Source organism: Penicillium subrubescens (assembly GCF_028828155.1).
Source record: "Penicillium subrubescens strain IBT 31985 chromosome Unknown utg000002l_segment0_segment0, whole genome shotgun sequence".
Classification (NCBI taxonomy): domain Eukaryota; kingdom Fungi; phylum Ascomycota; class Eurotiomycetes; order Eurotiales; family Aspergillaceae; genus Penicillium; species Penicillium subrubescens.
The window spans coordinates 6,969,463-6,991,943 of NW_026643152.1; the positions used below are offsets into that span (position 1 = coordinate 6,969,463).

General features: G+C 47.6%; 10 protein-coding genes across 10 annotated transcripts; 5 read left to right on the forward strand and 5 right to left on the reverse strand.

The window, feature by feature from the left end:
• Positions 1–86: 86 nt before the first annotated feature.
• On the forward strand, positions 87–2,177 carry N7473_003839 (uncharacterized protein; the record flags this gene model as incomplete). The annotated part of the gene is made up of 4 exons (XM_057149779.1): positions 87–276; positions 463–1,434; positions 1,498–1,587; positions 1,636–2,177. The coding sequence occupies 4 exons, from the start codon at positions 87–89 to the stop codon at positions 2,175–2,177; spliced, it is 1,794 nt and encodes a 597-aa protein (XP_057013433.1).
• An 871-nt stretch (positions 2,178–3,048) lies between these two features.
• On the forward strand, positions 3,049–4,530 carry N7473_003840 (uncharacterized protein; the record flags this gene model as incomplete). Its single annotated transcript, XM_057149780.1, has 1 exon — positions 3,049–4,530. The coding sequence occupies one exon, from the start codon at positions 3,049–3,051 to the stop codon at positions 4,528–4,530; it is 1,482 nt and encodes a 493-aa protein (XP_057013434.1).
• Positions 4,531–4,624: 94 nt separating this feature from the next.
• N7473_003841 (uncharacterized protein) lies at positions 4,625–4,834 on the reverse strand (the record flags this gene model as incomplete). The annotated part of the gene is made up of 1 exon (XM_057149781.1): positions 4,625–4,834. One exon carries the CDS (start codon positions 4,832–4,834, stop codon positions 4,625–4,627), a length of 210 nt encoding a protein of 69 aa, XP_057013435.1.
• Positions 4,835–5,219: 385 nt separating this feature from the next.
• Positions 5,220–5,491, forward strand: N7473_003842 (uncharacterized protein; the record flags this gene model as incomplete). Its single annotated transcript, XM_057149782.1, has 2 exons — positions 5,220–5,435; positions 5,474–5,491. 2 exons carry the CDS (start codon positions 5,220–5,222, stop codon positions 5,489–5,491), a joined length of 234 nt encoding a protein of 77 aa, XP_057013436.1.
• A 684-nt stretch (positions 5,492–6,175) lies between these two features.
• N7473_003843 (DUF3435 domain-containing protein) lies at positions 6,176–9,817 on the reverse strand. Its single transcript, XM_057149783.1, has 6 exons — positions 9,498–9,817; positions 8,975–9,399; positions 8,660–8,921; positions 8,271–8,593; positions 7,765–8,141; positions 6,176–7,692 (listed from the first exon to the last, which is right to left on the reverse strand). The coding sequence occupies exons 1-6, from the start codon at positions 9,573–9,575 to the stop codon at positions 6,611–6,613; spliced, it is 2,547 nt and encodes an 848-aa protein (XP_057013437.1). The 5' UTR covers positions 9,576–9,817; the 3' UTR covers positions 6,176–6,610.
• Positions 9,818–13,043: 3,226 nt separating this feature from the next.
• On the forward strand, positions 13,044–13,337 carry N7473_003844 (uncharacterized protein; the record flags this gene model as incomplete). Its single annotated transcript, XM_057149784.1, has 1 exon — positions 13,044–13,337. The coding sequence occupies one exon, from the start codon at positions 13,044–13,046 to the stop codon at positions 13,335–13,337; it is 294 nt and encodes a 97-aa protein (XP_057013438.1).
• A 734-nt stretch (positions 13,338–14,071) lies between these two features.
• On the reverse strand, positions 14,072–16,189 carry N7473_003845 (DUF4246 domain-containing protein; the record flags this gene model as incomplete). Its single annotated transcript, XM_057149785.1, has 1 exon — positions 14,072–16,189. The coding sequence occupies one exon, from the start codon at positions 16,187–16,189 to the stop codon at positions 14,072–14,074; it is 2,118 nt and encodes a 705-aa protein (XP_057013439.1).
• A 686-nt stretch (positions 16,190–16,875) lies between these two features.
• Positions 16,876–17,250, reverse strand: N7473_003846 (uncharacterized protein; the record flags this gene model as incomplete). The annotated part of the gene is made up of 1 exon (XM_057149786.1): positions 16,876–17,250. The coding sequence occupies one exon, from the start codon at positions 17,248–17,250 to the stop codon at positions 16,876–16,878; it is 375 nt and encodes a 124-aa protein (XP_057013440.1).
• Positions 17,251–18,646: 1,396 nt separating this feature from the next.
• On the reverse strand, positions 18,647–20,470 carry N7473_003847 (uncharacterized protein; the record flags this gene model as incomplete). The annotated part of the gene is made up of 4 exons (XM_057149787.1): positions 18,647–18,785; positions 19,172–19,994; positions 20,053–20,337; positions 20,395–20,470. The coding sequence occupies 4 exons, from the start codon at positions 20,468–20,470 to the stop codon at positions 18,647–18,649; spliced, it is 1,323 nt and encodes a 440-aa protein (XP_057013441.1).
• A 472-nt stretch (positions 20,471–20,942) lies between these two features.
• On the forward strand, positions 20,943–22,477 carry N7473_003848 (beta-xylosidase; the record flags this gene model as incomplete). The annotated part of the gene is made up of 3 exons (XM_057149788.1): positions 20,943–21,207; positions 21,266–21,673; positions 21,729–22,477. 3 exons carry the CDS (start codon positions 20,943–20,945, stop codon positions 22,475–22,477), a joined length of 1,422 nt encoding a protein of 473 aa, XP_057013442.1.
• Positions 22,478–22,481: the final 4 nt, after the last annotated feature.

Below are 22,481 nucleotides of genomic sequence, written 5' to 3' on the forward strand. Positions count from 1 at the left end.
TTATGGTGTGGGCTTTGAGCCACGACACAAAAGATGCAAAGTACTCTAAGGCTCTTGGTAAGGTAGTTGAACGAACTCACCAAACCATGCCGGGAATATTCCTCGAAATCGACTCATCAATCACACCTGACGATCCATACACAACCAAAGTCAATAGCCACCTTCAATGCAAGTGGTCCAATTGCGGCGACTTCTGTCCAACAGGGTGGACGATGATGACCCGCGATGACAAATGGAATAAGACGGCAAACGAAATTATGCTTGATGACACGGCCTGTACGTCTCCGTATGCTCGAAGACTTTGCTGCCCTCCCAGCGAGACAACTCCTAGCTGTGGATGGTATTCTTTCAAGGGAGGTGCGTGCTATGGGGAATGTCCGGATGGCTACTCAGAAGTCGGATCGCTGGGAAGGGGCTGTCGGAGTGGCTACCAGGCCGCATGCTGCACTAACGATGATAAAGATGGGAACCTTCTTAACTCCACTAGGCTTTTTGAAATATGTGAGTGGAGCCAGTCGCCAGAGCAGATTGCGGCGGGAAGTTGTGAAGCAGGAAAATGTTCATTCGCTGGCTCTGCATGGCCTACGGACTTTGTTGAATCTAGCACTGGCAGTGGTGCTGCTGTGTGTAACTCGGGTTGGATAAGAGGTTACGACTCCCCCAAACCCGTATGGTACTCTGATCACCGCAAATATTGCTGCGACACATCAGATAAGAACATGACTTGGGGTACATGTACCTGGAGATCTGACTATGAAAGTATCGGCACAAAAGGAAAAACATGCATGTCTGGGTGCCATGACAATGAAATCAAAATCGCTATGGAGGGAAACGAGGAGTGTCAAGGCAAGGGCGGAGGAGCAAAGTCCTACTGCTGCACTGGAACCTACACAACCACAAGTCAGGTCCTGGTCCCTGAACTGGCGGACTATGAAGACGACCTTTCTGCCTGGGTGAAGAGCCCTATCTGCGGGGCCTCCACCGACACCGGGCTCAGCAAACGCGCGGAATCCAAGAACCCTCACTACAAGCGAGTTCATCGTCTTTTAGCAATTCTGATCCAGGGTATTATCAGCGCCCGCGACACGAAAACAATGGCATACTTGAAGGATCTCTGGGACAAATATGTCAAGCAGGAGTGGAGCAACTTGACATATGACAACATTGCTGCTTGGATCAACGACGACGACAGGAATCCCGAAGGACACATATACAGCCCGGATGAATTGGCCGACGACATACTTTGCAATGCTGATGAGTATAATCGAATTTTGGACGACAACTACTCCCGATCAGACGATATCTGTGTGAGATCTTGCGATCAGATCAGCACCAAGCGGAATTTGAACTTCTCCAAACTGTCGAAGAGAATTATTGAGTTGTCCCCAGAAGATTTGGGATCATCTTATACAGTCACCGGGCAACCAACTTGGGGTAAGCTCAGGACTATTCAGCACCAGCACTAGCACTATGAAATCTATGGTACTGACTATCTAGGATATATTGCTGAAACCATCATGAGGGGCCACATGACCTTAGTATATGAGCAGCTCATCTACACCAACAACCATGAAATGATTTTGGAGAGTAAGGGCACCCACTACTCTATGCAGATCTAGACTAATCCGATTATAGTTGTCTATGAGCTTCCCAGTGATGATCCAGATTCCAGAGAAACCGATGATGATAGATTTGCCGTTTGGCATTTCCATTTCGAGCATTTGGCACTTCGGCATGGTGTGTGGAGACCAGGAATCTATGCCCTCAATGTTTTCCATGGGCAGAACTACAACGACCGACCGGTAGATTACCCTCGTGTGCGAAATGAAGAACGGTTCGATGGGCAGCCCCAAGCACGCACGCGAATTTTGCAGTGCGAAACTGGGGATGATATAACACCAAATACCTTTTATTGGTACCCTGGCGAGATCCCTAACTCGCAAGCGGATCAGCTCCCCGATTGGGCGGAGAGGTTGACTCTATTTGGTAATTATCTGTGGGATCAGGATCTCGTCACTGAGGCAACATTCACCGATCCAGCCAGGGGTCAACTGAACTATTTCGAGCGAGAAGAGTCTGAATGTCCTATTCGGGACCTTGATTTCGGAGACTATACCCAGAGTAGGCAGTTTACTCCTGATGGCAGGGTACTGCCAATAAACCAGAGAGGAGGCTAGCATATGCTAGACTTAAAAGTAGTGACTCGAGAAATAAAGTATTTCCGCGCAATTTACATTTCCGACATTCAAGTCTGAGGTGACGTGCACCTTGCCCACTTGTATGTTTTTGAACCAAATATTTACCACAGTACTAGCTAATCAAAGATTGTATATTTAGTAATCGTTGCGCCTGTTTGACGGGAGTAGTAGAAGAAGAAGAGGAATGTAGAACACCCGGTTCAAAAGCCGTTAGCGATGGTTACTGGATGTGCTCAATTGGTCGAAATGACCGTGGAAGAAGCAATGAAGCTTCTTCGAGAGTCAAGCCTCATAGCCGTGCTCTTTGTCAGTCAGATAGTGTAGACCTCTGTTGCTTTTTCTCCGTTGGGGCGTCTAGATGAACATCTTGCTTCGCATTGAGAGACAGCAAGCAGCCTTTAAAATTCAAGCCAACCGCAATTTTCTCCGCGCCTCAAAAAAAAAAAATATTAATGTTAGTAATACATCAATCTCCCCAATCTTGATATTTCGTGGTCGCTTGATATATCATCAGGCGACTTCATGATCGTTTGGAAATGGCATACTCCCTGTATATTCAAGGGCTAGAGAATATGAAATCATTATGATGGCGGACAGAGTGGTAAAATTAAGATTCGAGAAAGTTTACATCGAATGACGGTGTTATATGGCTAGCGTGGCTACTCGCAACATAATAAGCGAACTTGGACTCCGACATTCAGTCACCCCCACTTCTGCCCTTGGAAGGTTCCGTTCTTTCTTCCCACCCCACGTTAGCTCCTCTCGGTTAACTTCTTGAATAGAGTTGTGAAAAGATCGAGCGTCAGAACGTGCTCGCACTGTTATTCTTTTCTAAGGCTCTCTTTGTGTTATGTATCAACTTACCGAGGATGATCTCGACGATTCCCCCGATCAAGATACCCCTATCATCCGAGCCGCGGCCAAGCGGGACTCAGCTCTACTGGAAGCCCTTTTGGTCCGTCATGCAGCATTAAGTGCAGAAAATGATATGACCGAGAGGGAACGCCGTCGACTGCAATACTTAGGGCCAAGTGGAGTCATGCCCGTGCCTGCGTATCTATCGCCTATCATATCTGCCACCAACGCCCGTTTGCCGCACAATGTCCGTCTTCTCTTAGCCGCAGGAGCAAATCCAAATGGCATAGACATTATTAATATTGGAGACTATTCAGTCCGGTATATCCGCGGCCGCCATTTCAGAGACGATACAAATAGCACTGCGGCGTGCAAGCCTCGGGCCTTCGTCTTAGCAAATGCGCAGCAGAAGGGGATAAGTCACCAAATATGTCCCTTGACCCAGGAGGAACTCGATGAACGAGCTCGTGGCTTTCCTCGGTTTTGGACGGAACCGAATGTTCCTGGTCAGAGACTGAGATCGAGCCTGAACCGGGCGTTGACAGGGCTAGAAACTGCGGCCAGGGCTGGCAGTCTGGAGATTCTTGATATGCTACGTGCGGCTGGTGCTGATGACTCCGCATGGGTGCAAGAAGTCTCGTTAGACGAGAAACAATTTCAAGTTGAAGATGCGGATTGGTCAATATCATTTTTGTCTACATCGTCGCCTGTTCATGAGGCCATTGCAGCAGGTCAGCAACCCATGCTTCGACATCTACTTTCTTCCTGTGGGTATTCGCCCAATTATCGTCCCTATGCTGCACCAACCGTCGCTCTTCCACCACTATCTTACGCCATTGCTCGATGCGATTTGAATGATTCTGGGGTACAGAAATGTCTGGTCGATCTTTTGTCTCACCCTCAGTTGGATGCGAATTTACGCACACCAATCTTCGAAGTCCATCCTCTCCACTTCGCAACTGCGCACCATAACCCAGAGCTCCTATCATGGCTAGCAGCCTTTATTCCTGGTGGATACGGATCTGCAGGCACCACGTCACTGGGGCACACTTTACTTCATATCGCTGCACTTCCTTTTACAGCCCATCAAATCGTGACTCGCAATCCGGATGTAGCAAGGAGCATTCACTGCGCTCGCACGTTGGATTCAAAATGGAAATACCATAGGCTACCTAGTCCACTTCACATGGACTTCTCTACCCCCGAGGAGGTTGCCTACCCAAATGATCCAATTCCCATGACAGTTGCGCAACAGCAGGCACAACAGGCCACTATCAGGGTTTTGTTAGAATGGGGAGGTATCGATGTCAGAGCAAAGGATGTGGATGGAAACACCGCTTTGCATTACCTAGCAGGAACGTTGAACATGAGTGATATTACACTTGCCATGGTTCGGGCAATGGATGGTGGCGAAGAAGTATGGCAAGAATCAAAAAATGGCTATGGGGTAACTCCGAGGCGGATGTGGGGAGAATAAGCTCAGGGAAGTTGAGCTAGTCTCAATCCCTTTGCCGTATGAACCGAGATATCACTACTACTCAAAATCTACAGAGATCCTGCCTGGTTCTGCCTTAGCCTGGCAGCTTCTTTTGATTTCCAGCCCGCAGCCCTGGATACGCATCCTCGGCTTCAGCATGGTAGCGTGCAGTGGTCAGGCTCCACGCAAAGTTGCCTGCTGTCACCAGATTGAGTACATCAAACCATTTAAGTATTCTGCCGGTCATACCACCAGGGACCACGTAATCGGCTTTCAACTTGCAAAACAGTTCCTCGCGAGCCATGATTTCACACCGGACCATCTTCTTAGCTCCGATTGCATCAATTCCATATGACTTCATAAAAAAAAAACAGCACTGGTAATCTGCACACTGCCTCCCTTGGCCTCGTAGTTCTGTGGCTCCTTTCCACAGGGAAAATAGTCATTAGCTAGAACCTAAGCATCATATGCGGCACGTGTGATAGCTGAGATTGACTTCGTCTCTTCGTCCGTGAGATAAAAATCCATAGAAAAGGCCACTAAGCGCGTAGTCCATCTGTTTAACACAATTAGCGCAAAACCTTTCTCTCAATGTCTTTGGATTGTGATGTCTTACGTGATAGACTCTGGCACAAAGGGCCTCTGAGATTCCAGGCTTCCGTGGGACATATCTGCCTTGGGTGTTTGGCATGCACAAGTGGATCTACCAGATTGAAGAGGTTAGGCAGGCCATTTTCGTAGGATTCTTCGGGCCTATCGGCGTTTCTGCCGTCTTCTACCTGTTTGTGAGCTTGGAGTTTATCGAGGAACATCTGAGCAACGAGAATGGGGTTCCTCGAAGCGACGTCGAGGAACTTGGTGAAACAATTCGGGTTGTCGTTTGGTTCCTCGTAGTCTGCAGCGTTGTAAGTTGCCCTATTCATGCTTCTTTATTGCCGCGTAGGCGTCTAATGCTACATAAGGTCGTCCATGGGCTCAGTATCCCTCTTGGAAAAGTGGGATGCCTCGCCCCCCGGACCTTTAGCCGAGTTCTAAGTGAGACCCTTAGCGATGAGCCGCGGGCGGTGGAAGCTCGGCGTAGGATCCCGGTACTAGGTAAGTATCTTGTCCGAAACCCTGGGGATGTCGAGTCTAGGCGTGTTCAGCGCACTACTATCATATCGGGCCCGACAAACCCTCGTCACCCTCATACGGAGGCAAGTACGTCGGGCGATCCATTGCAAGCAGTTACAGCATTGGGTCCGACGAGCCAAATTGAGGTCGAAGCTAGGATAACAACTCTGGCCCCAGTTCTCCGCGAGCGGGATATTCGGTTTCTTGACGAAAGTCAAGCCAGCTGCGACGGGTGATGACAGGAAACCCCTGTTCACCTAGTAACAAAGAAGGGTGTTGTATCATATACTAGGATTTTCCGCTATCCCACTGCCAGAGACAACTACTTGGCTAGCTTTCTCTGTTTCCCACAAAATATAATTTTGGTTTGTTGCTCGGGAAGAACGTCTTTCGCTAAAGGGAGATTCTAATTCCTGCGAGCTCCGTTAGTAGCTATGATGTCTCACATATATGTTAACGTGAATAGCGTCTTGAGATGAAATACCAATATTGAGAACAGCTATAGTCGACTATTGACAGAAGATGTAAGCGAGGATGGCAAAGAAAGGAGCTTCCTCAGGTTCAGGAGAACCGGGATAAGTATGCTTTGTGTACATCCGTGACAATAGCTCCTAGGAGGAAAGTGATAGCGCGGGAATACAATGAGCTGGAGAGGTTTCCGGGAGAGTATGTTACTTTGCGGGGAGCCTTAGTAAACAGGCACAGTTCTTTAAAATCAATTTCTTTGGGTGAGGAAAATATCAGAGCATGCAACCAGCCGGGAACAGGAAGGCCCTTGTATCCGGAGAACCAACAAACACGTACTCAGTCCCAGGGATTAATTGGCCATAGGGCGATAATACAAGCTGAATTACAAGATTGAACGTCAACCTAAGATGGTGTGAGTTCGGAACATAGTGTTGTTTGCGCTATCCCAAATAAGGTAGACAGTGCATATCCATATCTATCCAGAGAATAAGACCTCCGCTTAACTGCCATCCAGTGGGTCGTGGCGCACTTGCTCTTGCGTCTGAAGTTCCTGCACCGGATTCGGGCAACGTTTGCGACTGCGCACACGATGCACATCAAAAGCATGGCGCTGGAACGCCATTTGATGTAACAAGGCTACTTCACACCAGTTGCATTTAAGGGGCTTTTCTTTGAGATGAATAGCGTCAAAATGGCGCGTAACACACCCAGCGTCATGATACATCTGGAAGCGAACATGGTCAGCGAGCCCCTTGTTTGCAAAGCATTGAAAGCAAGCCTCCGGCTTCTCAGAATTCTCGAGGTATTCCTTAGTGGCACGCGACGGCTTGCCAGCGACAGAAACAGGTACCTCACATGAGTTGGCAACATTTTGGCTCTGCCCTGCATCTTGCGGCTGGTTTATGGGACCAGCCGACGTAACGGATTCAGAGGCGTTCCGCTTGGGCCGGCCCCTTAACGGACCTCCTTCTAGGACGTCACAATACTGCACGACGGCTGCAGCACCCGTATCGCGCCGATTCCACTCATCCTCCAACGAGTTAGAGATTGGGTAGGAAAGAAGACTCTGGACTAGATACAACTGAAAAGGGTGCATAGTGTCCTCCAAGGATGACTCGTCCTCGCTCTCTTCCTTGACCACTGTACCAGACAGCTGCGCCTCGATGTCTAGAAATGCTTGCTCTTCATCAAAATTCTCTCGGATTTGATGCCGCAAGCTCCTTTGCAACCGTTTTCGCGTGTTTCTCACTTCTTTCTCCCGTTGCTGGATCCGAGGGAGCAGGGCGGGCTGTTGAGTCTTCTCGTACTGGGCACGGATCTGGCTAAGATTGCGCCGGGCCTCCTCCAACTCGGGGTGATCCTCAAGTTGTGCCCTTTGATGATCAGTCAAATAGCGTGGGCGTCGCGTGTCCCGCCAATGACTTTGCCGCGTGACGGCTCGCATCAGTTCCACGTCCGGGTCGAGACCACAGATAACCCGGATCATATCGGTGTCGATTTGCAGAGGATGATAGTGGTCGAGAAAGGTCCGGGGGCTTGCGTGCTTCATGATCAACATGTGTTGTTCCTTGCTCACCCACCCTACAGACCATATCAGCCACTAACGGAACAGAAAGAGGAGAAGAATTAATAGCCTGCAGGGAAAGTACTCACCGCTCTCGTTAATCACTTTACCACCCCCATAACGGAACTGATGGGCATGGAACGCCCCTTTCCACCCGCGGATCTCCCCAAAGGTAACCAGCAAAGTGGACATGGTCGACTTGGACATCGGTACGGTCCGCTGAATTGTCGGAGCGCCGTTGACCAGCTCCGTCTTACAGAAGATATACCAATCAGACTTGTTGGGGTCTAAGGGCACCAGGAGCTGCTCACAGCCTTTGCTGATGAATAGTTTGCGTAGCTGAGCCTTCGAGGTCAGCCTCGAGTTCCGGAATGCGCCCGCATGGAACAGAATGCCGAAAAGCAATGTATGCGGGCATATCACCAGAGAGGGCCCGTAAACGATCTCGGGAAGTGCAAAAGTAGTTCTGCTGATTGATTAGCTATATGACCCTAGTCAGAATTCCGAGACGACAAGAAGGATCTCAAGAGATATTATATATCCGGAGGTAGTTGGAGAATTGAGAGAGGGAGAGAAAGAATTTATCTCCACGTACAATTTGGTCAGACCGAGGAACTTTTTCGTCCCTTCGGGAGTAAGTTCAATTATAGGGATGGGTGGGCCTCCACGAGGATCCTTCTGAAGGGAGATCTGTAGGTCCTTGAACTGCAGACTCAACAAGGCGGCTCTTCGGTGCACGGTAAAGAGACCGAGGGAATTGAATAGGCACACTTGGATACGTTGGAAGCCCAGATAGAACTTTTTCTCCTGCGTCGACAAAATCGTTTCGTTAAACGGGCCAATATCCTCGATATAAACCGGTGTCTTCTTTCCAGGCTGTGTGTCTAACCCATGCTCTTGGACCAAGTACTTCATACCCTGTATTTAGCGGTTAGACGAGATAATCAGCCAGATCTAAAAAGAATTCAGGTTTATGTTACTGACCCTCCGTACATCTGAGCCATCCTCATCGTTGATTTTGATCTTGGTAAGCTTTTGGTAGTAGCCGCGGAGGTTTTTCCAGTCCGTATTCAACGAGCTAGCTTTATTGATGCGTTTTAACCGCCGGTTATTCTTGCCACGCTCGAGCTTGAGACACCAGCCTAGGAACCGATACATGTCATTGTTCGACGCCTGGCGTAGCGCTTCCTCGGGCTCCCGCCATTTTCGCTCGTTGGGCTTGTTCAGCACTTGGCTAGCACAGTACCTATGCCTGCATTAGTAGAGAGCCAAACAAGGCAAATCTCCGTCATCACCAACCGTTTCCACCGGGTCTCAATCCGCGCTCGTCGTTCAATGGTGCCTGGTGCTTTGTCGAAATCTTCGGGAATCTCAGACAGGTCAACTCCATCATCATCTAGTGGATCATCGTAAAATTCCCCCAAGTCACCAGAGAGCCCTGGCTCCAAGGCAGAGTAGTTCTCATCCGACCGGAGACGTTTTCGTGAGCTCGGGGCATCGTCGAGCTCCGTCAGATCCGTCTCATAAGTAGCATCGCCCAGCTCGTCTGAGTCGCTCGTAGTGGTTGTAGTTGTATCATCCTCAGCACAGTCGCTTCCCAGCTTTCTACTCCGTCGGGGCCGAGAACGCTTCATCGTTGGGATCGGGGGAAGACAAGGGACGGCGAAGGTGTGTAGGAGGCGGGGGCCACAAAACCACGACACGGCCAGGCGGTTGGCAGCGCACTAATAGATGGATGAGCAACAGGGTTGAGGGAGCAGGAAAGACGGGAGAAGAAAGAGGAAGAGAGCAAAGGGCCTTGGTAAACGGGGGAGAGACACACTCGCTGTCGAGGGAACAAGAAGGGTGGAAGAACGAAGAATATAAAGGAAAGGGGCCACGGTAGGCAGATTGGCGCCATCGTGACTTGGCCTGTGGCCAGGCCCGTTTAATGGGGTGCAGTGAGGCCATTTTTGGCGCCCTCGCAGGGCGTCAAGACGAGCGACTTTGCTGAGGACAACTGAATTGGTGGGGTGCTTGCGGGTGGAGTTTGACTGGTGCGTGGTGGTAGCCGGACGGGGACGTGCCGGGAGATTGAGGTCACGTGTTACCAAATGACGGCCGAAAATGGCGTCGTTGGAGGCCAGAAATGGCACCCATTTGGTAAACCCAAATTGTCTAGTAGGAAAACAGGCAGTATTTATAACTTTGGGTACATGGCAGGATGTCACAGGAAAAGACTGATGAGAATCCGAAATAACATGGGGGCATACGAGAGTGTTAGGAAACTCGTTGCTTTTCCCATTTGATGCAGTAGTTGATAATCAGCATCGTATATCATAAAGCGGTGTATAGGGATGCAGATTTATGCATCCAATTGCATTAGCGCGCGTATGCATGCATGCGCTCGCTTATTGCGGGGATACGCACACACACACATATTGACAGATGATTTATATATTATCCTTTACCACTATTAGACAAGAGACACTATTCTTTTACTAGTATCGGCTTATACTAGCAGTCGGCCCGGTGTATTAGTTTATGTTAAGAGAAACGAGCGAATTAATCTGAAGCACTTTTTCGGCCGCAAAGATAATAACGAAGAACCTAAAGAAGATTAGGACCTTAGAGAAGATAACTTAAAGACTCTCTGTTACAGCTAGATCAGCTTAATCCTGCTCCTAAACCCGGGAGGCATCCGTGACTACCTTATAATAGAAATTGATTTAAAGTATACTAAGGGTCACTATAGCAAACTAAAGAGGTCAGTCGCTGAAATTCCCTACCTATTATCTAAGCTAACACTTATAAAGAAAACGTCAACATATGTGTGTGTGTATATCCCTGCATTAAGCGAGCGCATACATACGTATGCGCGTTAATGCAATCGGATGCATAAACCTGCATCCATATACACCGCTTCATAATATACGATGCTGATTATTAACTACTACATTAAATAGAAAGAGCAACGAGTTTCCTAATACTCTCGTATGCCCCTACGTTATTTCGGATTCTCATCAGTCTTTTCCTGTGACATTCTGCTATATACCCAAAGTTATAAATACTGCCTGTTTCCCTAGTTAAATTGAATAAGTTTGACACCATTTCCACTCACGAATAGAGCTCAAGGCAATTCTGATTAAACTGTGTTAACCTTCCACTATTCAACCTGTTCGCTGCCAACTGTAAGGATATACTCTATAAGTCAGGATAGAGGCCTATCAATCAGGTAGGAGAAATAGAGCCAAGTCAATAGTGTAGAAAGGTCAAGAACTGTTTCTTAAGGATCGCAAAACCTCTTCAACATAGGTCAATTTATATACAGTCTTATCACTCAAACAGGAAGGAGATGTATCCTTGGTAGGGAAATAGGAGCGGGGTGAAACACGAGGCTTGTGTAACCTCCGTCAAGGGTGTTCCCTACAGGAGTTCGTACACGTACTGATGCCGAAGCCCCAGCGAACCTCCACAGAAAGCCTGACGGCTTATCAGGTCCGGGAAGCCTGATGCACCAATATATAGGGAAGGCCTACCGGCTTATCAGGCCCGGGAAGCCTGAGGCACTAACACTTAGGAATAACCTTATACCAGGATATATCATAACACTGACCTACCTCTATTGCACTTTCGTCTCTCTTCCATAATCGTGGTATTCGATCGACCTGTGTGCGCCTATAAGCACACCTTAGGGTTTATACACACGGCGTAAATCCGATAGAAAAATCTTTCTAATATCTGAAGTTAAACAACCTCCCTTCGATATTATTGTTCTTGTACTCTCAATAGCAATCCTCGACGATACTTTTGCGGCAGATATCTATTCTGTCGAGGATATATTCAGGGCGAGAGTTTGCCTACCCTGTCGCTCCCTTATACTAAACTTCAAGAAAGAGAAACTTAATATACTAATTGTCGACATAAGTGGGTGCATAAGCCCATGAGAGCTATCGAACTTGACAGAATGCGACGGAACGTCCACGTGACGACGATCTTCAACGATTGACATCAACAGATTGCACACATGACGAAAGAGCTTCAACACTCTATTTCTTCTGATTTCTATGAGATTCTAGTCTGACGTATTGCCTTGATTTCATGAAGTTATAAATATTGCCTGTTTTCCATAGCTAGTTGAATCAAGTTTAATGATTGTGATGAAGTTGGAGCATTCTTCTATCATAAGTTAACTTCCGATTCTGAGCCGAATCGTACGACCTGACCTGACCTATACGATTCTTCGCCAATCGTATACTGATTTGACCAATCGTGCACACTCGCTTGCTTGTGCACGCCGAAGGATTTATGCTGACCCCGTAAATCCGACACTAATCTATCGCTAACCTATCTCTACCTATTCTGAAATAACCACTCAACTAATCAAACCTCTTATATACTACACGTATTTATATTACTTACAGCGACTGAGCTTAGTAGTTAGGATAATTCGGGTAATAAAGCCCTACAACCTTCGCCGTAGTACCGGTAAGGCAGTTAATAGTGAGTATTTATATATTAGTAGTTATATCCTCAGCACTAACGATATTCAGAAACAGTATCTCTTCCCTTGCTGCAGTAAGTAATAGGCTATGTTTATGCTAGCACATTCTAGAAATACATAAACGAACGGATTCAGACCTACGTTTAAGTATTATTCCTCGGAATCCCTTCAGAAGACGTATTAATAAATATCCTAAGTCACTAAAGCCGCTATATTGACCCTCGCGCACTATCTAGTTACGATGACCTACTAGAGATCAAGAGGGCTACGCTATCAAATCATCCCGAGATCCTAAGCTTACAGCAAATACGTGATTCTCTTACATTAGAAGCTAAAGAGCTTTACGGTTCTATGAAAAATGCTTGTGGAACTAAAATCGGGGAACTTAAAGCAAAGGCAGATACGGCATTGAGGGTAATGAAAAAAGTCCTAAAGATAACAACATTCAACGGTGCTCGCAGTGATTTTTTTGCGACTATTAATACTTTAGAAATTAACAAATAACTCGATCCTTCGCTCTTAGATATCAAACAGGATATAGAGACGATAAATTCCCTACTCGAGGAAGGCGAGCCTGGAATTACTAGAGAATATCGAAGAGCTGTCCTTGCCTATTAGGCATCCAGGGCGTATAAGCTTCCGGCTCTCGAAGCCCTTACTAAACGGTATATAGAACTTTTCAGCGGAGCGATGGCTACGCCTGAGATTCTTTAAATAACAATAGAGGTCTTTTCAAAGCTCCCTGAAGATAAAACTTGGTTTTCGAACTATATTAGATTAAGTCTCGAGCAATAGTTGGTCCCCCGAGAATCAACAACAAATTTCGATTCACTCTACAAAGTTCTGGGTCAAGATCACTTCTTTGACAAAGTCGTTACGAAGATAATGCTTGAAATACTGTCCAACCGCCTATGTTTTCGGGAAACTATCGAGGACCAGAATAACCGCCACAGGCAGAATAGTTCTGCGAAAGAACAGTTGGTGACGGTGGTTCCACTCGAGGCTTATCCCGAAGATGCTGCCGCTGCTGCTGAGGAATATCCGGAGCCCGAGGAGGTTCCAGTCGAGGCCTACCCCGAAGATGTAGTTGCTGAAGAAGTTCCTGCCCTCGAGAAGCACGCCACTAAGCTCCACCTAACTCCACATTTGTTAGAGAACCTTTACTTGTACGAAGACTAGGAGATTCTCTCCCCGAAAAAGAGGAGGTCGAGGACCAAAACTCTTAGGGCAAGGGGCCTTCCCATTCCAGACAAAGACGGCGTAATTTCAACCCTGGTGGTCTAGGATCCCATATCTCAGCTCCCCAGTCACTTTCATCGAATGAACTCTTTCAGTTACTTTCAGTTGGACAATGCTTCATCCAGAAAATACTGTAAATATAAGGGTTTCTTCAACTGCTGAGGCGATAGCGAAGTACCCCGTACCGTCTTTCTTAATGTTGCCAATAGTGACGCTAGGCCGATTTAGGTATCTTGGCTATTGTAACTGGGACAGGTGAGAGCTAGAGCGGAGGATTTTCTTTTGCTTCCTGGCGGTCTGTCTCTAAGGACACAATAGCTGTGTTAATATGGACGACCCATGTTAGAATATGCCTGCTATACAGTACTTAACGCGAGAATCGTACACGCACTGAACATCGGCCTTGGAGGTAAAGGAAAAGCGATCTGACATGTCTAAAATCCTAAAAAAATCCCTATCCCATGCCATGTTGAAAAATGAGAGTCACTGATTGTCATGTAGAGAATAGAGTGGAGGGAAAGAGGAAGAGGCCGCTAATCTATTTATGATTCAAGGTTATGACTCCAAGCCCTGAGACGGCAAACACATCCAGATCAATATCGTTGATTTCTGGCATAGGTAACGAGTGTAGGTGCGAAGGGTGCGGATTTCGACTGGCCGCTTATTTTGTGAAGTCATGAGAATCCAGAAAACGACATTGTCTGTGCAAGCTTAAAGATACCCTCATCCTTCTTGATATGTTCTTTAAGCAGTTCATCTCTAAGCTTAAGGGCCTCCGTTAGATCCATTTGCTTTGCAGACTCAGAGTCACTGCTATGGTTCAGACCGGGCTGTTGGGGCGGGACATTCCATGTTGAGCAAAGCCGGTAGGTCGGATCGATAAGAGAAAGAGTGAGAAATCGGCAGCGACCTGGCTTAGTCTCGTCCTGAAGCTTTAATGGGCCCATTCGGTGCTGGAAAGCGTTGGGGAAGGAGATCAAGCGACCCGGACGCAGTTTCACCTCCCCGAGCTGTTGCCAGGCCGGACTATATTGAATATCCTCGTATCCGAAAAGCCGACTTATGTATTCAAGGTCCCAGAGGGCATGCTCCAAGAGCAAGTCTCGATAACTGTCATTTGAGTCCCTATCACTTTCGTCGTTATCTGAATCCATGGCGCCGAATCGGTCGTAGACCCAGGTCTCGCCTCCTAGTGAGCACCTCTGCCGGAAGCCGATTTGGGGTTCAGACATGTTTGTAGAATCAAGAGTGTAGATGGCGTTGGCGACTATACGTTCATTTGCATTTCCCTCGGTGTGCCACTCTTCTCCAGGGTAGAATGGCGTCCCAGGGTCAAGCTCGATACTGTGAATCCGAACGACAACCTGGAGACCCTGTTCTCGAAACTCTTCCTGCAATGCAAGTGTGTAGAAACGGTGGTCATCAGCGTCTTCTCCCTTTGGCCTATACATCCATTCATAGGGTTGCAACCAAGGGTTTGAGCCCATAAACTGAGATAGCTCATGAATCGCACTGCAAACATGGTCATGGTGCGCCGGGCCAACGATTGCTTTCCCGGTCCTTCCTGCTTTCCAATCCTCGTACGAATACGCAGTTCCTGGGTCCGAGTGCTGAAAGACAAAGGTATTTGCATACTTTGTCAGAGCTGTGCGGAGTAACCCCCAGCGGGACTTCCAATCCTCCGGGATCCGTTGGGTTCTAACCCAGGGCCAGCACACCGCATCCTGCGATTCGGGTTCCTCAAGATACGCCTCCACCTGAGAACACATGACTCCGTATTCCTCTGCCGACAATTTATTTTCGTCTTCCTTTTCGGGCAATTTCTTCGCCCACTCAGGAAACTGAGCTTTCCATTCAACCCCGAAGGTGCGGATTCGTATGGGCTCCCGAGGACAGTAGACGCAATTCCCGTGGAAAGAACCGATTGCTCTCCTCCACTTATTGCGAACCATAATCTCGTTCCATTGCTTAATGCTGCTGGAGATCACGGCTTCGATCGCGGCGTAACACTCACGGTTCCCGGGATGCAGATTGTTGATGTAAGACGAAATTTGGACATCTGAGGATCCAGAAGGACCGGTAAACTGCACTTCACATGGCAGCCACTGAAACTTGGAGGACCAAATATACTGACCGCCGTACAAAGACCAGTCGGAGCGCTCTGTCACCAGTTGCGGGACTTCCGAAACGACCAGGTCCTCTGTACTGCATGAAGGCCAGCCTTTCTCGTCCAGTCGACAGGATCCTCCCCCGACTAGAATTTTGGTCCTCCCATAGACGAGCGGAAATAGAGAAGAATCAACGAGATTGACCACAGCCGAGTCGGACTTTTCCAGGATAGCTTGATGAGACAATAGGTCTACAGAATTCGATAACTTTGACCCAAGTTCGGGAGAAATTGCAGTATCAGATTTAGAGACACCGCTGCTCGTGTTGAAGACGACTAAGCGGCCGTCCTGGTCGAAGTGCCGAGCCTTGTCTTGCAATTCTTGCAAGCACCAGGCCCATGTTTTATCATTGATCAGCGACGACGATGACATGGCGTCTTCTTGCCATTGGGCAATAATTTGCTGATCGAAGATGGCGCGGTTCCAGTTTGGTCGGTCGGTAATGGTATTGATAAGATCAAGCATAGCCAGTTCCTTGGCCGTGAGAATATGACCCTTCCACTCATTTGTCCCTGTTGCGAATTGATCGTGGGAGAGTAGCACATGGACAGGGATATCGCCAAGACCTGGGACTTTTATTGGGGTTGTCTTATTGTCCAAAGGAGTCTGAATGACGCCGATCATTTTTGAAAAACCTCACAAAAAGAATCTCTGTGAGTTTGAGCTGCGAATGAAAATGATAATGAGATCGGTGCTGACTGTATGAATGAGCAGGCGTGGTAAGACTGGCCGAGGAGGTGACGGTTGTCAAGCTACGACTTATAATCTTCGGCCTTGAGCCCGTGCCGTGGGTAGCCGTGGGTAATTAGCGCTATTATTATTAGCGGGCGGTATGTCCAGTCAGAAAGAAATCACGACATCCGCTAAGTCACTTCAACTCTAGCAGATTCTAAAACCCCCAAGTTCCTTGACACTGATATGGTTCTTCATTCTTGCCTTATCCTGACCATTTACTTGGCATTACAGACAAAAAACAAACACTCATTTCCAAAGTACTGTACTGTAATCTGACTTTTATACGCGAGATGGAAGCCTATATCTAACCAGATCAAAATCATAATCACACCCTCGCGCAGTGAGGCACATTACAGAAGTAAATATAAGAATCACATTACATCCTATTCCGGAGCCAACACCCACCTCCCTATTATTGAACACATCCTCATGTAGTCCGCTCGATGGAAAAACGGAACGACCTCGGGGTCTCGGTCGCAAAGATCGTTATTTTCAGTATGAAGTATTCCGTAAAGATCTATGAAAGTCAATCGTACTGGGTAGTCCCGACATCTGTACACCTGTTTCCCACCGATCTAGCTAGGGCACTTCTTCTTTAACTCGGTGATGGAATTGCTTGCTTCTCGAATGACCGCCTGATGGGTCGCGAAAATAAAGTCCTTCCCGTCATTTCTTGTCGTCTTGCGCAGTGCCTCGGCCGCCTTGTTGATTTTCTGCGCCAGATTCTCGATGCCAGTGTTTTTCTTTGCTGTTTCAGTCTCATCGTACATAGTATATGCAATGCCATCACTTGTCATTGCGTTCTTTGTCTCCAACGTTATTCCCAATTTTGCCTCCAGCTTTGGAATGAAAAACCTCATGTTGTCGGCCTGGCGTATTTCACGCTCCAGCTCTAGTGCCTCAATCATTTTTTTCTTTTGGTCCTGGTATGCGATAGTCTTGGTAGTCATCGCTATATTTCTCATTCCCCTAATGGAGAGAGACACAGATGGATTGAGGACTTCTTTTGGATAGAGTCTGCTTTGGTCGTACTGGGCTTCAAAGCCCGCCTCTCGAAGTTTCTTGGATGTCTCAGCCAGGAGCGTGTTTCCGGCTTCGTCGAAGATCTTCCTGATCACGTCCCAATTTTTTTCATTCTATGTCCTGGCCTTCTGGGCACTGATGTAATCGACAAAGTCGGCAAAGCTACACTCACTCAGCTTTCCCTTATAGGTAGCGCAGTCAGGGGCAATCAGGCGACGGCTGGGATCTTTGACATGGGCGCGTTCCAGTAGATATGCCTGGTAAAAGAAGGTGGTTTCGGCTCCGCCAGCCGCGTTGAGTGCCTCGACAATTGTGCCCAGCAGCTGGAAAAATTATGCAAAGAAGGAGGAATGGCAGTCGTTTCATGTTAATGGACATCCAGAAGACGGACAATAGAGTGGTCAATGAATCAAGATGACTGAGCAAATATGGGACATGTATGCCTGATACCCATTCTTAAGCGTGTCCGAAACAAGGTCTTATTCATATTGCTCGATCATAATATCGAGCAGGCGGTTCTTACTACCTAGACTTTCTCCCCCCTTTTCTCCCGGTTTCGAATACTATATTGGCTCCCCTCAATCCATACAGTTCCGTTCGTATTTATCGATGGGTACGTCCTTGTCATCCTTTACCGAACACTTTACCGAATACCAACGTTGCAGTCATCGCTGAAGCCATGGACAGTAAAGATGGATGATCCGTGCGTTTCCGATTAACCCCCAGTTGGATTTCGCTCAACTTTCGGCTAGATAGAATCTCATAGGCAGACTCGCCTCTTTTGAGCTTCGCTTAATTAACGAGAGAGGATTTCTGGATTAGCCATTTTCCTTTCAAAGGTCTACCTCCGTTGAGAGTGACATTGTGAGTCCCTACCTTGCGTGAATGGGACTAGTAGCAAATCGGAGCTGATAGCCTCCGGAGTGTGCCCTGAGGCCCCTGACAGAGATTTTGACATAGAGGGTCAAATTGGCGAACATTATTTGGAACTATTCCAGAGCTAAGACATGCGCTAACTACTCATTACCGTCACCTATATTACACGATACACAGTACGGCGTACATAAAGTAAAGACCAATACACAACAACACGAAGATGGACCCACCTCTGACCATGGTTTGCACTCTGATGGAAATTAGTCTACATGAACATACCTTCAGTTAGAAGAACAAAGGGAAATATGAGGCTACCCCCGACAAGAGCAACAACACCGTCCGCGAGATGGAGTCCAGATGCTTCACATGCCTCCAGAGTCAATTTCTGAGCAAATGCTTCGACCATCCAGTTGCACCGTCTCTAGTACTGATGCGCGTCTTCTGAGGCTAGGCGATCTCATTATCGGAGCCTCGGCTCTTCGCGAGGCTGAATGTCACTACCTGAGATAGACCTGAAAGATCTTTTGTCTCGATTTCGGACGCTCGCAGAAGTTGCCCTACGAAAAGACGTTTTGCGACGAGGTAGCTTAAAGGAACACCACAGGCAATCATCTTACTGAAGGATCCCAGGGTGATGGCCTAACAACCGATGACATTTGAAAGAAGTGAACTGAACAGGAGCTATGGCTGACGGGAATAGGACCACTTTTAGTATCAGGAAATTGGATGACATAAGACCCAAACATAGCTTTTCACATCCTTGATTGCCTCCCCTGAGTAAAGAGGGAGCAGATCGCTAAGCCGCCATGAGCATGGATACTCAGGGAGTGTATGGAAACAGTCGGCTGAAGCAGATCACATGCGAATTTGATGCCAAAAGTTTTGGTGAAAAGACGCTTGAAATGGCGCCAAATTTATTGTTACCTTGTGTTGCGGTCAACTGAGTTGTCCGACTTCACCTTAGTAGCAAACAGCAAATCAGCCCAGGCAAGGAAATCAACTGGAGAATTTTGAGTCTCCACCGATGTATCATAAAGGTCCTTTGCGCGCTTAGTCCATGGGACGTCCAAACCACGAGACGCAGCCTCGTAGTATGTAAGTCCCCAGCATGCCGGGTTGGTCCTTCCACTCTGATACCCGATATAACGATTCTCGGCAGAGATATTTGCCCATGGGCCATTGACCAAGACTGCTTCACATCTGTAGAAAGATGGATCGTAGGGCACGGTCCCATTGAGGTTGTACTTAGCCGCGTATTCAGATGCCTTGAACAGCAGACTGTTGTCCAATGTGAAGAGATCATATCCTTGGTTCTTCACCACTTTAGAAGCCATTGATAGCCATTGTAGACCATCCTGTACGTGTGCCTGATCCCGGCCTGCCTCTGCACCTTGTCCCGTGGTTGGATCAAAGTTTGCAGACAGACCAGCACAAAGATCGTTCTTGTACGCATAGAGTGCGTAGTTGTACAGAGCAACATCATCCAGATAGACGGCAAAATTGAGTAGGCCCATGATGCTGGCCACACCGTAGTTTGCCTGACCGATGATGATGCTCTGTCGGGCAAAGAGCCAGTACAGCTGGATGCTGAAGCCGGAACCGCCTTTCCAGGATGCACCCTGCTCGACCCATCCACCTTCCCAGCGCATAATCTCTGCGGCATTGACAAAGGAAACACCATTGATGCCGACAAGCAGCGAGCGATCTGTACCAATGATATTAGTCAAATTGGTGCCCCACGCATCAAGAATGGTGGTGGATCGGTCCCAGTGGGCTTGGTCTTTAGTGATGTACCCTACATACAAGATTGTCAGAGCTTATTCCAATTTAAACCTGGCACCAGGAAGCCTTACACATGATGGCATTTTGATAAGCGGCACGTGCATCATTGGCAAAGCTGGTGTAGTTGCTGATCGCGCCTCGACTGATGACAGGATGAGGACCTTGCATTTTGTAGGATGGCAAGGAGTACGAATCATTCGAGAATCGCGAGTATGCCGATGCCCATGGTTCGACTCCACTGAGAGCATTCTTTCGCATTTTTTCGAGATCTGCATGACTATGCCAAAGACCTGGGTGTTGGAATTCACTTGCTCGTTTTTTAGAACCCTCGGTTGTGGGAACCACGGGGACGAGGCCTTTAAAATTAACATTAGTATTTTATAGCAAGTAGTTATTTCAAGTATATTGTTTACCATTCAATGATGGAACATCACTGACTAAGGCATTGACGGCCGTCGCAGCCACGAAAAGAAACTGAAGAAGTCGCATCGTGCACCTAGTTACAATTCACGTCCTGATTCCCTGCTTAGATCGCAGAATTGAGAATATATATGTTTTCGTAGATCCAAACCGAACGGTCGGACAAAAGGGGAATATTAAAGTCAGTTCCACTTGTTCCTATTCATGTAGCCAATAGCACTCTCTTCTTAATGTTTGACTTGAAAATAGCCCCGTGGGGTAACCTGCCGGGGTAATGAACGGACATACACCGGCTCAGAAATTCCGATTCGGGATATCTGCCGGACCACCCCCGGCAAGTTGCAAGCTATGATCAGACGGAGAATTATTGAATCCTTCGGAACCTTAATTGATTTAATTTCATAACACAAGCCTCCGCGGGCCATCAGATCGGCTAGGATGATAAGTCTGAAGCAGCACGCGAATGAAGATCATACAAATAGAACCAGCTGACCCCCTGCGCTAATGGTCCCGGTAACTTGCCTTCGCGACTTTACTGAAAATGCGGCTGCTGCTCAACCGAGTAATTATCATACAACTGTGGGTGTTGACAGCACTTGCAATTAAAAATCCTATCATACCAGGATGGAATCCGGACCCTTCAATCATTCGTGTCCGCGAGGAATATTACCTCGCGACTTCATCCTTCGAGTATTGGCCTAGTACTCCGATCTACAAATCTAACGACCTCGCCAACTGGGAGCTTTATTCACATGCTTTCACAAGGCCCAGTCAGGCTCAATTATATGGTGTCCCTACAGGCGCAGGTAAGTACATTGCTGCATGATGCTCCCGGGGAATCTTGCCATCTTAACAGGCTCGCAGGTACATGGGCTCCGACATTGTCGCTAATAAATGGCAAATACTACATGGCATCCATGACAAGATGGACTTATGATCCAGTTGCAAGGGTATGGCCTCGTGTGATGTGGGTGTCGTCCCACGATCTGAAAACATGGTCTGATCCCATTTGGGGTGACGCGTGGGGAATCGATCCTGCGTTGTTCCAGGACCCGGCCACGCAGAAGGTTTATCTGAACCTTATGGCTCCAAACAATAACGTTGATAGAATTTGGGGTATCTATCAATGTCAAGTTGATGTGGACAGTGGCCGGTGCATTGGCGAGTACAACTCTATATGGAATGGGACCTTGGCGCATAGTTCATCTGCCAGACCGGAAGGCCCGAAGATGTTCAAGCGGGACAATTGGTATTATCTTCTTATCGCTGAAGGTAAGTTGGACTTCATCAAGGTTTGATACTCTATGATTCCCACTAATCTTTGAAGGTGGTACGGATGACCTGCATCGAGCTTCTATTGCACGCTCCGCTTCTCCTGAAGGCCCCTGGGAAGCTGCGCCAAACAATCCGATATTGTTCAATGGTGCATACGGATATGATAACCTCACCGTACAGTCGACTGGTCATGCCACTCATTTTGATACTCCAGATGGCGAGAGCTATTTAGCATTCTTGGCCCGAAGAAAGATCAATGGCTCGTCTCCGCTTGGCCGAGAAACTTTCATTTCTCCTGTCCAGTGGAAGAATGGATGGCCTATCGTGAACGGAGGAGAACCAATTCGACTCAGCCAATCATTCGGCAATACAACAGATCAGGTCTCCCCACCGAAACAATTCACGGACAACTTTGATCAGGCAAATCTTGATCCATCATGGTATCAGCTTCGAATACCCTACACACAGAACTTCATGATGAAAAAGAATAACGCCAACGGAATCACTTTCAAGCCAAACGCGTTCGGCCTGAGTGACAGAGACACGCCCGCGGCTGTTTTACGGAAACAAAAATCATTGAATATGACTTTCAGTGCGCAGCTCCTACCCACAAAGTCTGGTCTTGGATATGGAGAGACAGTCGGTATTAGTGCCTATTTAAGCGAGCTGCAACATCAGGATATTGCGGTCTCCGGTTGTGTCAACAGCACCGGGATGTGCATATTCACTCGCCTGATGATGAACAGCACGGTCCAGGTAAAGTTCCACTCTCTATTCCAATATCTGCACACTAATAGCTAATTTT